Source organism: Merops nubicus, unplaced genomic scaffold (genome assembly GCF_000691845.1).
Source record: "Merops nubicus isolate BGI_N331 unplaced genomic scaffold, ASM69184v1 scaffold7612, whole genome shotgun sequence".
Classification (NCBI taxonomy): Eukaryota; Metazoa; Chordata; class Aves; order Coraciiformes; family Meropidae; genus Merops; species Merops nubicus.
The window spans coordinates 49,821-64,313 of NW_008591548.1; the positions used below are offsets into that span (position 1 = coordinate 49,821).

Below are 14,493 nucleotides of genomic sequence, written 5' to 3' on the forward strand. Positions count from 1 at the left end.
CTTATTCCTCTTGGTGCTTGAGGCATCTCCTGCACTCCCAGACCCCTTGTTGTGTCAGGGTGGAGGAAGCTGTTGAGCCTGCAGAGCCCTCTAATGGTTGCAGGACTTCCCAAAGGACCACCACTGGTGTCCTGGCACTGTGCTACTGCAGGGGCACAAAACCAACAGGCTGATGAATGGAGCTTTGCTGCTTTAATCCCATATTTCAGAGAGGATTACCAACAGGCCAAACACTTTTCTCCTCTGGAACACAACCAACCTGTAATTGTAGTTGCTCATCTTTCTTTACCAAGCAGTGCTAATGCATTCAGTGTGTGTGAGATGCTGAGAGACACTTCTGCTTGATGCTGTTGAATATTTTGGCCCTGATTCAATAAGTCAGCTCACCCTTTCAGTTTATTGATTGTCCACAATAGATTTCAGTACTGCTAAGTAAAAGAAAGAGGTGAGAAGATGTGATATCAGGGTGGCTGGATCAAAGGATCACTTAGAAAGGAGTGTTCATTGCTCTATTTCCTTAATTTTTTTCTTGTTTTCTTTGCATCACATTGCTCTCTAGTGTCCAGTCACTAGCTTGAACACTGTAGGCCTTTAGAATGTGCCCCCTCCAGGTACTTTTAAGTGTTTCAGTGTGTCCAACAGCTCTGAAGTGAACCACCCATATCTGCTAGGGCTGTTTTAAGGCTTGTACAGATTGTCTGCAGAGAGGAGGTGGCAGTTCTGGTCACCCTTGCAGGTTTCTTGTGCCTTCTCCATCCTTTGTGCATACATGTGCTTCTGCCACAGCCACCTCTTCAAATGTGGCATTTATTCATGCTTTACCACGCTGTGATGGAATTAAAGAGTAGTGAGGCATGGGCACAGACTACCCAGAGAGGTGGTGAAGTCACCGTCCCTGGAGGTGTTAAAAAAATGTGCATTTGTGGAACTTGGGGACATGGTTTTATGGTCATGGCAATGTTGAATGATGGTTGGATTTGATGATCTTAGAGGTCTCTTCCAACCTTAATGATTCTGTGATTCTAGGCCTTTCTATCACAGCTTTATCCCTTTCTGAGGGATTTCCCCAGGTTCGTGTTTCTCCTAACTCTCCATCCAACATAATATCTCAGTTACTCTATGCATTTATTTGGGCCTTTGTTCCTAAAGTTATGACAATCATTCTCTTTCATTTGGTCTGAGGATAGTGGGTAATGGTAATTTCAGTACCCTGTCACTACAGGTACCTTAGCTGCCATCACACATGGCCTAAGTGAGACTTTTATTCCTTTGATAAAGTCCTCATAAATAACAACTTGATTCTCAGACTTCACTGAGAGATAATGAACTTTTCTCCCTCCATCATTTTCTAGCTAATGCTGTGTTGTGTCATGAAGCTGTATGACCATATGAGTACTGGGGCTTCAAGGGTACATGAGATTAAATTTAAATATGTTCAATGAAAGGCATGACAGAACGAATATGACAGAACCAGCTGGTTGATGGTGGGGTGGGCTAGTTTAATTTTGACTTTTTAAAGTCTAAGACCATAACACTGGCTTCAGTGTGTCAGACCAGTTATCCACCATTACCAGTGGCCAACAGCAGAGACCAAGGGGAAAACATAAAAGGCAGCAAGCAAAGTTGGTACTCCTTACACCCTCTCCTACAGTCTTTCAGCCTTCAGCTGTTGGCAGCTCAGGGGCTTCCTCAAGGTGTTTTCTACCTATTTAAGAATTCTCAACAGACTACTTTGCCAGAGATTTGTTCAGTCTTTCAGCAACATAAATTTTTCACATTTACACTACCCAATGGCAAGGAGGCCCTCAGCTAAACTCTGTGCCACATGGAGCACAACCACCTTCTCTTTATTCCACACATATCTGCCCCCATCAACTTGACTGCCACCTGCCTTCCTACTCTGGAGCAGTCATGGAGCAGCCAAATCCTTGTGCCTCTCATGCTGAGGTAGGACCCCCTCACATCACCCCTAGCACTCCTCTTCCAGGCTGAAGAGTTCCAGGTCACTCTGTTGTTCCTAGCATGGCAGCTGAGGAGATATTTTGACCACATTTTCAGGTGACTCAGGGAGCTCAGATGCCTTGTAGCATATGGAAGCCCTTCATTGCCTATATTTTAATATCTGTTTGCCAATAGCAACACTAATTTGGAATGTTTACACTCTTAAATGTTTTAATAATAGACAGGCTTGGTTTCTTTTACTATTATTATCACCACCATTATTATTATCTTCTAGTTTTGCTATTCGTATGACTGTCCTGTTGTTGTAGACTTGCCCTGGCCTACACTTTGGTCACAATCAGGACAAGACATTGGACTATGTGGGCTGACCCTGTGTTACCATTCTTCCATAAGATTATATGTGAATGTAGGTGTTCAAATAATTTCCCATGGTACCATTTCCAAGCTGAACACTTTTCAAAATAGCACTCTGATGAACACTCCACTGTCTACATATTCTGTACATCAAGACAAGCTCCTTTCAGTATTTAATAGACACTGAACAACTAGCAGTAGGCAGTAGTAGCCTTGTTACCAAAACCAAGATGCTTGCCCAGAGTATTTATCATTACTGATAATTAAATCTCAGCTACAGTTTCGTGCTAATTAAAATTTCATGTTGAACCACACTAATGATTTGTTTGTTTTACTTTACAGCAGGAAAGAATTGTAGCCTCTTGAACCAATATATATATATAGTGACCTCAGAGGCCTTGGCTAATTCATTAATTGCAAATAAAAAAAGGCTCTACCACATAATCCAGTTTTGTAAGAGCAGATCAGCATAGCGAGATTTAGTTGGTGTTATGTAAGGTGTTTCCTAAAGTTTATTGCTAAGGGCAGCATGAAATGGAGATTGGTATTCATGTTCAGAACTGGAATTTAGTCCAAGTGCATTCACATCCTTCTTTATTGGCTTTTTACTGATGTTTGTGTTTGAGGTGATTCATTTATTAGGATGTATGGATGTTGTCTGCCATTTATGTAGATTTTAATTTTAGTGTCTGCCTCAAAGCACTTTAAAGTTTGACTTTCACAGTCAAACAGTGAACACTCAGCAATTTTTTAAAAGGACTGTGATTTGTTTAGCCTGACAAGGCAACGCTGCACTACAGAGAAAGCAAAGGCATCATAAGAGTGAAGCTCATAAAAATAAAATTAAAAGTTATACTAAAGCTCAGGAAGGTCTTCAGAGTTTCTTCCTCTCCTGGCTTGCACCACGAAAGTCACCGGAAAGTCTGTGATAGATTTTTTTTTTTTTTTTTTCTTGAGTCTTTTAGTATTTTCCTGCCCAGGGAAGCTTCTGAAAGATGATTTTTTCAAGAGTTATATTTCTCTCCTAACAGAATGAAGTTCCTGAAGCTAAGAAGGAGGAATCTTTACTAGATTTGGACTTTGACCCTTTCAAGCCAGAAGTTGTACCTACAGGAGTTACCCATTCACCCATGTCTCAGGTACCTTTTTCTCTTGAGGCAGAGGAAGCATACGAAGGCAACGAGCTGTGTTTGGTAGCAGAGATTTGCCCTGTGTGCTAATGAGCAGTGTATCTGAAAAACTCAGTCTTCCTGAGCAGCTCTAGTCAGACATCTGTCTTTCCCTCTCAGTAGCTCTGCACTTGATGATATACTGGAAGGAGAAGACATTGTCAGATGGTACAATGAGGTGTCTGCCAATGAGAATGGTTGCTGGTATCTTGTCCTCGACTTCAGCATGCCATTATTTTCCACCTTTGAAATAACTCTTAGTGCCAACATTATAATTTTACAGCACCTCTTTTTCTGGCAGTTTTTCTGTCCTGCCTTTGACTCTTCGTGTCTGGAAAGATGCCTCAGGCGAGCTAGGTCTCGTGGAGTCAGCATGTGATTGCTTTGCTGTGATGGAGCAAAGCAGTGGAACTATCTGAGTGGGTTTGCTTTTATAAATCTATTTGAGACCTAACCTCGAGCAAAGTGAGAGGATGGAGCATTTCCTTGCAGGATGCTGTGTTAAAGAAATTCTGCATTCTATGGGACTATTTGCTATAATAGTTTCTTGCAGCAATATTAAAAAAAAAAGAAGAAAAGTGAAAGAAATAAAAAGGCTGATACATCCAGTTGCTGATTTTCATTAGCTTACCCGAGGGGACCTGCTATTTTAAGATCCAGAACTCTTCACTAGCCAGAGGGCTGGCAGTACAGTAGGGCAGTTCCCCTGGCCAGCAGAGCTGTAGCTCTGTGTTGTCCACAAAGAAGGAAACAATATTAACACACTGTTAGCAAAACCTCTTATCCCTGTGGCTATCACTAACCTGGCATGTACTGTGTGACATGAGAGGACTAATCAGCTGCTCAGAAATGGAGCACTGGGAAAGGAGTGAGAAGACAAGAAGCTTTAAGGCTGAGGTAGTCCTGGTTCTCTGCTGATCTCCTCCTCAGTTAATTAATCTCTTACTTGGTGTGCAGTCCTAGTTACGCAATGAGATCTGTGGTGATCTCTAATCTGTTCTGCACTGTCAGAAAAACTGTGTTGTCAGCACTCCAAACAGTAGCTGAAATTTCTCATTGTGGTTTGCTAAGAAAAGTGTTTCATTATAGCAGAGGCTTTGTGCATCTCTTTATTTTTCTAACTCCTTCTAAACAGGGAAGAGGAGGAAAGAGGAAGGGGAAGGAGAAAGGGAAGGAGAATGAAATTCCTTGGCATTCAGCAGTTGACAGAAAGCTGGCTGTGATGTTGCTAACTCTACCCTTTCAGCTTTTCTGGTAATAAAGCTGCTTAGAGCACTGGGATCATTAAACCAAAGACATTTAACTTCTGCGACAGAGCACGCTTGTCCTCATGTACTGTACAGATTGTGGAATAGTTTATTAGTTTAGTGAAATAGTTGGTTAGATTCAACTGTACCATGAAATACTGAATATAATTCCAGGTAGAAAAGTACATTGTAAGTTTTCATCTAGGGAAATCACCAAGCACCTTCAGTCTCTCCCCTCCTTTCACCTTTCTGCCCAGCCTATGTACATGAGGAAGGGTGGTCCACACCCACAAGAGCGTGTGGGTGAGTCAGAGCACTGTTTTCAGAAGAAGGGAAGACAGCCCTGCAGTCTGGGTCTTGCTCTCACAGGATGTGGTAGGGTCATTGCTATGACAGCACAGACAGAATGAAACCTGTGGCTACAGCCTTTGGAGAGCCCTGTGCTAGCCTGCAGGGAAATTAAGAAGAGAGCCTTAGGTGATGTTTCTCTGTGTGTATATTTTTTTGCCTCAGTCACAGATATTTTCCCCTCAGCAAGCTGCTGAAGTAGTGATGTGAAGACAGGACTAGTCAGCTGTGTCATGATGCCTCAGGAGGCCTGGCTTGACTTCCCTATTGACCATTTCATTCACTGCCTCCCTCCACTGCTCTGGCAGGGGGATCAGACCACAGTAAGTGAGGCCCAGCCTGCCCTTCCTCACTTGCTCTTCTGTTTCTCTGGATGCTTCAGAAATGGCCTTTCTAACCATGCCTGGCCCCTTCCTCTGTTTGCTAGCTGAGGTCTGTCCCACCTTTCCCTCGGTTTGTTTCTGTCCCCTCATGCTCAAAGTTTCTTGAGCCATGAAAGGAAAATGGGGAAAAAAAAAAAAAATAAGAAAAAAGAAATGAGCACTCTCTCTTTCCATGGAAGTCAGTAGGACATCAAGGGTTTGCACCAGTTAGCACTCTAAGAGAACAGACCTATCATTTTTCCTTGAACCTGGAAAGTTCAACTAATAATGTTACAGCAGAGTTCACTTGTGAATGACATCCACAGAAGAAGCACACACCTGGACTTAAACCAAATTAAACTGATTGAGAAATGGCTGTTGATGTTAATTTTCTGTAAATGTGAATAGTGGGTTCTTTCTGTATCTGTTGTTTGTGAAAGCAGAAGTTGTTGAGAGCCATTCTGTCCTGATAAAATGAGAAGCAGGCAAGAACAGAAGCTAAATGCAGCAATCCTCTTGCTCAGGCAGATGTTCCATGTCATGTTTAATATTTGCAAATATTTCAGGAACAGATTTACATTTTATGAACATCTTTAGTTTGTTTTTCGTGGACTTTAACCTGAATGTGCATATAGTAGATATGTTTTGAAGCATCTTGAATAGCTTTTGGGCCCAGCCAGCAGTGTTCCTTCTCATGTAGCTCATGTAGCATCTTGAACATACAACAGTAATGGAATGGTATTTTTCTAAGATCTTCTTTTTTCCACTCCCTTTTTCAGACATTGCCATGGGATCTGTGGACGGTAAGCCTGATGTTTGTCATGGTGAATTGGGATGTTTCTGTACCTCTGATTTTGTACTACCCTAAACTCAGATTTGTGATGCTTTTACCAAAAGCCAAGATAAAGAATTTACAGACTGTGACAAACACTTCCAAGTATATGAAGGCACTGGCAATGTTCTAAATGCAACAACAACAAAAAATAATCTCTCTTGCTTGGCCTACAAAACCTAAATGAAGTCAGAAATCTAGGCTAATGAGATTCACAAACATTATCACTGAGAATGTGTTGCTTTTACTTTCCATGCTTGAATTACATCTATTAGAGGGTAGGAATGGATGCTAGTCACCTGTTTTAATTAGCTGAAGGTGTAATTCCTCAGGACTTTAACCCAGTGGACAACCATATTGTCAAAATTCAGGAGTGACGAGAGAATTTAGCTTATCTTTGTGGGCATACAATGAACTGGAGTTACTCACAAGAGAAGCTGCTACTTTAGGAAGGCACACGAATCCTTCCTCCTGATGCCAAACCAGATACAATGATCTGCAGAAAGAAAACAACCCATTTTTGTGAGCTCTCTTGGCTTCATGGTATGGAGGTGGCTGGTTGACTTGACGTGGAGCCTGGTACACTCCTTTTTGACTTTTTGCAGCTTCAGCCAGCACAGAAATCTGCGGCTGCTTCTCGTGCATTCAGATTTGCAGCACTGCTTTGTGAACACATGGCATACATGATGTATGTTAAATGCTCGTCTCTTCCTATTGGGAAATGTTAAATAAAGCCTGAAAAAACAGTCACGTATGTAGGCTAGCCAAAATTTCAAGGCTGCCAATATCTAGACTAGCTAAAACAACCCAGAAATGTTTTGAATTTATTGGTCTAAATTTATATTAGATAGCTTTATCAATGTCTTCTTTTCACACAGCTTTATTTGTAGCTTGTTAATATTATGTATGTATTCTGTATTATAATTATTGTCCTCGTTGCTCTAATTTACAAAAAGAGTAGTGAGCTTCACAGCTAAATGTTTGAAATTTGGGACACTCAACCTTTCACTGAGTTTCTCTTAGTAAGCTGAGCGCAGAGTAGCTGTGGATCTTCCTTGCTGCATTTGTATCTGTCCAAAGTGGCAGTGCCAGCAGGAGGTTTTGTGACATGATGCCTTCCTCTGTGTGGATGTAAACACCTCTGCATGGCACAGGGTGATGGGGAGTCAGAGCTGCACGCTCAGGGCCCTCTGCACTGCCTGGGTGATGCAGTGATGCCTCTGAAACCAGTAATCCCCACTGCCACTTGTGTTGTTCCTTCTCTGGTCACTGTCTCCCAGAGCAGCCCCTCTTTTCAACTGGGATGTGATGGGGTTCCTGGGATACAACGTCAGTGGCTTGCAGAGGAAAACAAGGTGGGATAAATATTCAGCATACATGTAGAACTTATTTTCTAATGTAATTCAGAGGCTGGAAATGTGGCTTAAATGCAGGGACCTGGGATTAGCCTTCCGTGGAGTGGTGGGAGAGAAGCATTTTTCTAACCACCAATGCTGCTGATTAGAAAACTGCTAATGAATGAGCTGCTGCTGTAACAACGTACCTCATGTTCTTCTTTTCTGTGTTTTGTATGTGTGATTTTCTTCTGTACAGACAAGCAGTGAATTGGTGCAGCCGGTAAGCAAACCTCCCCCAAAACCTCAGCCACTCTAGAGACATGCTTTACTCACTGTTGGTGTAATATATAGTTTTCTGGTTTTGTCTATCAGTGCTGCTCTTCTACATTGCAATCTATTGCCTCTAAATGTTGCAGTGCATAGCTTTTCCTTAAGCAGCTTAATTTAGTGGCTCTCATTTTTTAAATTAAAATTGCTCTAGTAAATATGAATTTTGTGTTTTCTCATCAAGTCTTCCTTTATCTTTTTCATCTTGTGTTTTTTCTTTGCTTTTCTGTCTGCTTAAAGCCTGATTCTTCAAAAAGTCTTTCCCTGTGTAACCTGATCATGGAGGAAACCCCAAACAGTGGGTCATCAGAAGATGTTAACAGATCTCAAACTGATCTAGGTTCACTCAACTGGGGCCTAGATGTTAGCACACCCAGTATCAGCCAGATTTCTGCAGGTGGTTCTTTGCTTTTCCCTGCGGGAGAGCAAACCTCAAGCGAATCCACGGGTGCTCTACCTGCTAGTGTTTGGCCTGCTGTAGGTGAGCAGGAGGATGCTGCACCAGGGTCAGCTTCTGTAAATGAAAACCAGAGGACTTCACTGGAGGACCAGTTGGATGCCAAAAGTGTCCCATGGGAAGATGTGGTGACCAATCAGCCTTTAGAGAACATAACCAGTTTTGAGACACCCATCCTGGGAACCGATAGCTTGTTGGATAAACCCCTCCCATGGGATGTGCAAAAGGCAGAGGAAGAGCGGGAGGAAGACGAGTTGGCAGGGGTCGAGCCAAGTGAAAAGGTAGAGACCAGAGCTGTTAACTACAATGAGGTAGAAGGTGCAGAGGAACTGGAAGAGCAAGGTTGCAAAACCCAAGGAAACAGTGAGGCAGAACTTCATGAGGATTTAGCAAAATCAGATCTCGAAATTTTAGTCAGCACAGAGGTAGAAAATTCACAGGAAGTGGAAGAGAAGGGTGGGGATGGTGGGAGAGAAAGTGGTGCTAGCCTAGAGAACCCTAGGGAAGAGGAATCCAAATGGGTTGGTGTCACTGAGGAGACAGATAGAGAAGTACCGTTGCTGAACACAGGGCTGGAAGGTGGAGAGAAGGTAGGAGCAGACAACTGTAAAATCATAGAAAGCACTGGAGCTGAACCTGAGAGAGTCTCTGGTATCTGGGATCAGGACCATGAAAGGACATTTGAGGATGGCTTTGACCAAACTGACAGTGTTACTGCAGAGAGGACATCCATGGAGTGTATAAACATGACGGCACGTGTTGACCTAGAGGTAACTGACCAGACAGAAAAGGACCCCACAGATCCTGGAAGCGTTCTGTGTGATGCTGAACTATTCAGTGCAGAAGAGTCTGGTAAAGGAACTGAAGACAATAGCATCAGCTTCCTCCCAAATGGTAGTGCTGCTGCTGAAGGTCAAGCTGCTGCTGAAAAAGAGTGGGCATCGCTGCCCGAGACAGCCGATGCTGCTAGCACAAGCTATGGTAATCCTTGCCTAGGTCATGCAGAAGACCAAGAGACAGGTAGGGCAGCAGCAGCAGTCACTGAAGAGCCTCCTAGCAGCAGTGGTGTTCCTGAAGTCTTGGAGACGGAACCCTGGCTGGCAAACTGGGATCCAACAGTTACTAGTGATTCCTGGGGTTTCTCTAATCCGTCAGATGGCCAAGCCAACGGACTGGATAATTGGCCCTTTTTCCCCAAGCAGCAAGACTCAGGGGAAGGTAACATGGAAAATGTTTGGTTAGGCATTAGTGATAGGTGGTCTACGCAAGACCTAGGAGGGGCTGATAGCAGCTGGGGAGATGCAGGGGCGAGCACAAGCAGTGGGAGTCAGGAGGCAGCAGGAAAACAAGGCTTGCCTGGGGAGCAGGCAGGCATTAGCAGTCCTGCACCAAGCCAGGAGGTAGCTAGACCCTTGACTCTGTTCCAAATGGGAAATTCCAGAAATGCTAGCACCGAGAGTTCAACTAGCCCTAAAGACAATGAGACCAACAACTCAGATTTATCTGAAGATGAAATTGCTAACCGGAGATATGGATTGTTGTACCAGGAAATTGAGGCTGATAAAGAAGAGGTACCTACCCCAGTGTGTAGCCTAGTCTAGACAAAGAGTTCCTTAGGCCATGCATAACCTTGTCCTTTCAAAACAATCCATTTGTGTGTTTCCCACTGCCCCTCCTAAGCCCGTGCTAGTCTTTTGGTTGTTTTGGTTTGGTTTTTTTTCTGAAAAACTGCCATGCAACTGTTCATAGTGTGGTGCCCTTCAGCCCTGGAACGAAGCAGGCTGACAAAAATGTGTTTCCAACTGGTGAATGAAGCTTTGAGCTGTGCAGGCACGTTGTGTCTCACAGGTTTTGTGTTTTATATGTATAATTTTAAATGCACCTAGTCTTATTTTTTTTAAATTATTATTTTATAAAAATCCTTAAGTTACTCTGCTTTTTGTTTTGTTTTCTTTAAGCCTGTGATGCCTGTTATCAAGTAGCACTCTCGTCAAATTTCTTGCTGACTTACCCTTCATTTTAATTTTTTTTTTCTATTTTTTTTTTTGTCTGGTCTACATTTTTATTTTGCAAATAAAAATGTTTTGACTCATGTTCTGATTTAGTAAACAAATGATAATTTGTTCTGATCTTCACTTCTACTTAGGCATCCAGCACAGCATTTAATGGATTTGCACAGGTAAGAAATAAACATGTTTTGAGATTTTTTTTAATATTTTTTTCTGTGCTGTTAGGAAAGGATGAGGACTGGCTGTACAGTTTCAGGAAATCTCTTCTACAGACAAGCTGCACAACAATGTCATACTGACTCAAATCCAAACCTTGGCTCTTCTCAGAAGCTGTTCCTAGTTGATACTAGAACGATGTTAATACTGTTGGCACTTTTGACCTGATTGAATTTAATAGCAAAAATATGACTACTTTAGTGGGACTGATATTTTTTTTTTCCTCCTAAAAGGACTGTTTTAGCATTTTTTATTGGGCTCTTCTGTGGATTTTTATCACATCCCAAAATCCTGTAGAGCGTGATTCTCTCTATATCACATACTTTCAGTGACTATATGTATATATATAAAAGGAGTTTTACTTGTTTCTGCACCTTTATTTTAATTTGAGCTATATTTTAATTTGAAAGTTAAGCCTAAATTACTTGTTTGCTGCTGTGCTGATAGTGAAACTGTGTTAGGCATCGCAGAGATACAGCACATAAAGATACCATGTTTATGCTTTCAACTTCCAGGGCTGTGCCAAGATCCCAAATTTCAGGTGGATAACCTGGGACCTCATTAATTTCCAGCATCCTTTTAGAGACTGACTCATCCACAGCACAGCCTGGACACCATTTTTTTTAAAGCACCCAAAAAAGCTGAGCTTATGCAAGGATGGAGATGTCTTCCAGTGCTTAACTATTCTGCTCCAGGGCATTTAAATTAGTAATGGATCCAGAAGGAAGGGACAAAGCACAAAGATACCACCTCTAATAATTAAGGCAAAATGTTTGCCCCAAGGAAATCAAAATTTGATGCCCCCACTGCAGTAGGAAAAGGATTTGACCCACCAGCATTTTGCAAAGTAAGCCTAAGTGTATGAGTGAGATATTGGAAAACATCTCCATTTTTGTATATTCTTAATGCAGGTAAAATTTTGTATCCATAATTAATATAGTTATTGTTCACATAAAAGCCCAGAATCCAGAGGATGTAGAAGTAGCTTAGAGCTAGTGTGCTTGCTCCCTAGGCACATGTGGGCTGCAAAAAAGATTGAATTTCACAACTAAAAAGTGTATTGGGCCTGAAGCAAAGTCCTTGCAATTCACCTCTATTTAACAAATGTTTACTGCCTTTAATAACATTGCACAGTTTAAAAGCATATTATATATAATTTAAAAAGTAATGTCTTTAATACTAATAGTGCTTGACTAACAGTTATTATTAAGACCTATTTAGATTATCTATTTGTCATCTTATCTATGTGAATTTACTTATGACTTTACCTGAGTAAACCACGGAAAATCTCAGGATTTTCACAGACACCTGAAACATCCCATCTCAAGTATTTTTGCATCATTGTTTTTCATTTCTATATCTAGGATACCTCTGCCTTTACAGTGCAATCAAATGAGAATGTGACAGAGCCTTTGGTAAGTGGTGGCTTTTGCTTCCTTTTTAAATGGCTTGTAAAAAATGGCACCATTTTTCCTTTGTACAAAGGTATTTCCTCTTTTTTGGTGTTTTCCATCCCCTGTATCACAAAACTTTAATCTGGAAGAGGGTGAGTGATGTCATTATAACTGTTAGTCTTTGCTCAGTGTAACAGTCTTTCACAAGGACAGCACAAAGAAAAAGAAACCCAGGCTATTTTAAGATATGTTTACTTTTCAAAGGTGTAGTCAAGCAGTTTGTTCATTTATTGATTTAAAAAATGACAAGTATGAGTACTGTGATCCAGAGTACCACAAGCAGCTGGTAGTACGTGGTGGCTGTTTAAATGTCTCCCAGTATTCCTGTAGTTTTATCCACTCTCCACATATTAATAGTAGCCACAGTCCACATTATAACATGTTACCTGTGATTTCAGGTCTGAAAGTTTTTTCCAGCATTGAACCTCAGGAAACTCATTAGTCATCTTACTTCAGATAAATGGACTTTGTGTTTCTCATTTTAGTCCTGTTTCTGCCTTGTGAAATTCCCTAGAGCTGGCATTAATACACCACACTGAGAGGTTTCTGCACATGATATAATACCATGAATGTTTCTTCATGCTATGCCAAGTCCTGAAGGCCTTGTTTAGGCAGACTTCTCTGTATTTCATGAAAAATCTGTCTGTGTAAGGAATATTAGAGCTGGTATTAATACACCACACTGAGAAGATTCTGCACAAACATGAATGTTTCTTCATGCTATGCCAAATCCTGAAGGCCTTGTTTAGGCAGACTTCTCTGTATTTCATGTAAAATCTGTCTGTGTAAGGAATATAGGAGAAAAGAAGTGAGAGGCTGTCTTTTGTTTGTTTTGTTTTGTTTTCCTGAAAAATATCAGAAAGTAGAAGATTTTAGTGTCTTAGGAATTCCATGGAAGCTGTCTCTTCATCACAGGAGACCTTGTAGCCAGCTGCCTGTTATCAGCTGCAAAGTAGCTAAATAACCTTTGAGCTTCATATTATGCTGAGCAATTTGTTCATGGCAAATTAATCGACTGGGGTTATTTTGTCTGGTTGAGTCAGCCATCTTATAAATGGAATATGCTGAGCACAGCTTGCAGCTCAACCCTTCTACGTGCGTGTCTTTGCAAAATGACTTCTCCAGTGGCAATCTCACTTTGGCCCTCAGCTGTTTTGCCACGGGACTGAACATGTTGCAGGAATGGTGAGATTTGCTCCAGCCTTTTGCTAAAAAAAAAAAAGCTTAGGGCAGAATGTAAAAGGGTAGAAATCCCAAAAGTGGATTGATAAATGGATGCCGTGTAGGTGATTGAGAGTTCAGGAGGGAATGTGTTTTAGTAAGAATCCAGGGATGATTTTCACACTGCCAGAAGTCAAGCAGTCAGTGGCTGCCCTTGTGCATGTAAAAACCAATTTATATGTTTGAGTCTCTGCTAAGTGCTTCTTACCTTCACTGGAGAAGGGACTATATTGTCTGAGAACAGATGGAACCAGGGAATAGAGGATAATTTTAAAAACTCATCCTTGAAGCCCAGCGTTGGTACACAAGTGCCAGTTTCAACTCCTGACCTTGCCATCAGTTACTGGAGCATTTCTGAGCAAACTGAGTGCCTCCCCCCCAACTTTCATCACCCCTTTCTGTAACTCAGGAAGCTGATGCTTTCTTTCCTGTGAGAGAGGGATGGAGGACTGGCTCAGTTTATGTGTAGAACGTTGAGGAGGAGAATGCCCTTTAGATGCTGTAAGGTCAAGCATTGCTGTCCTCACCCTGGCAAAGCCCGGCAAGATTGAGCCTGGAGCAGCACTGTGCCAGGCACAGGTCCCATTCCCCTCCCCCCTCCCCACTGTCACGTGCTTCTCAACAATTTTTCCACTATCTGCTTAAAAATCAATAACACCAAAGACTGAGGCTGAAGAAGCTGCACCTGGGGAACCCAAGGTTGAAGAAACCCCTGCTGCTGCTGTTGCCGAAAAAGAGGCCATCCCTGCTGAGCCTGCTGAGCCAGCAGAGCAGGCTGTGGTGAGTGACCTGAGCCCCTGCCACCTCCTGGGCCTCATCCAAGCCACCTTTCATCATGGTGAACATGCCTGCTGCATTTCAGCCATTCTCTCCATCACCACCATCCCTCCATGGCTGGCTTCCCCATGGCATGCTCCTCCAGCACGTGTCCTTTCAGCCCTAAAATGGCATTCCTCTTGGCATTTTAAACTGGAGTTCAGCTGAGTGATTGTGGTTTCACAGGTTGTTTGGTTCCAGATGAACTTCAGAAGGGAAGAGAATTGATGCCATTTTGAAATGGCCTTGTTAACACTTTCCTCATTTCATCTCAAGCTGAGCTGTAAGCACTAAGCAAATGTACCTCTTGTATGGTCCTTGCAAGAGCATGAAAATACAAGGAAAAAAGTGATTGGAATGTAAATGTTTACAAGGCTCATAG

The 14,493-nt window shown here is 42.1% G+C and overlaps 1 protein-coding gene across 1 annotated transcript in view; it reads left to right on the top strand.

Annotated features, from left to right (window-relative positions):
* The window catches only part of AMPH (amphiphysin), a gene marked incomplete at both ends in the record, with an annotated part of 43,651 nt that extends 29,576 nt beyond the window's left edge, over positions 1 to 14,075 (top strand). The window contains 6 exons of the mRNA XM_008950302.1: positions 3,348 to 3,455; positions 6,222 to 6,245; positions 7,868 to 7,891; positions 10,542 to 10,574; positions 11,985 to 12,035; positions 13,959 to 14,075. Of these exons, the coding sequence (XP_008948550.1) occupies positions 3,348 to 3,455; positions 6,222 to 6,245; positions 7,868 to 7,891; positions 10,542 to 10,574; positions 11,985 to 12,035; positions 13,959 to 14,075 (357 nt within the window). The remainder of the gene's footprint in view (positions 1 to 3,347; positions 3,456 to 6,221; positions 6,246 to 7,867; positions 7,892 to 10,541; positions 10,575 to 11,984; positions 12,036 to 13,958) is intronic.
* Between the last annotated feature and the right edge of the window lie 418 nt (positions 14,076 to 14,493).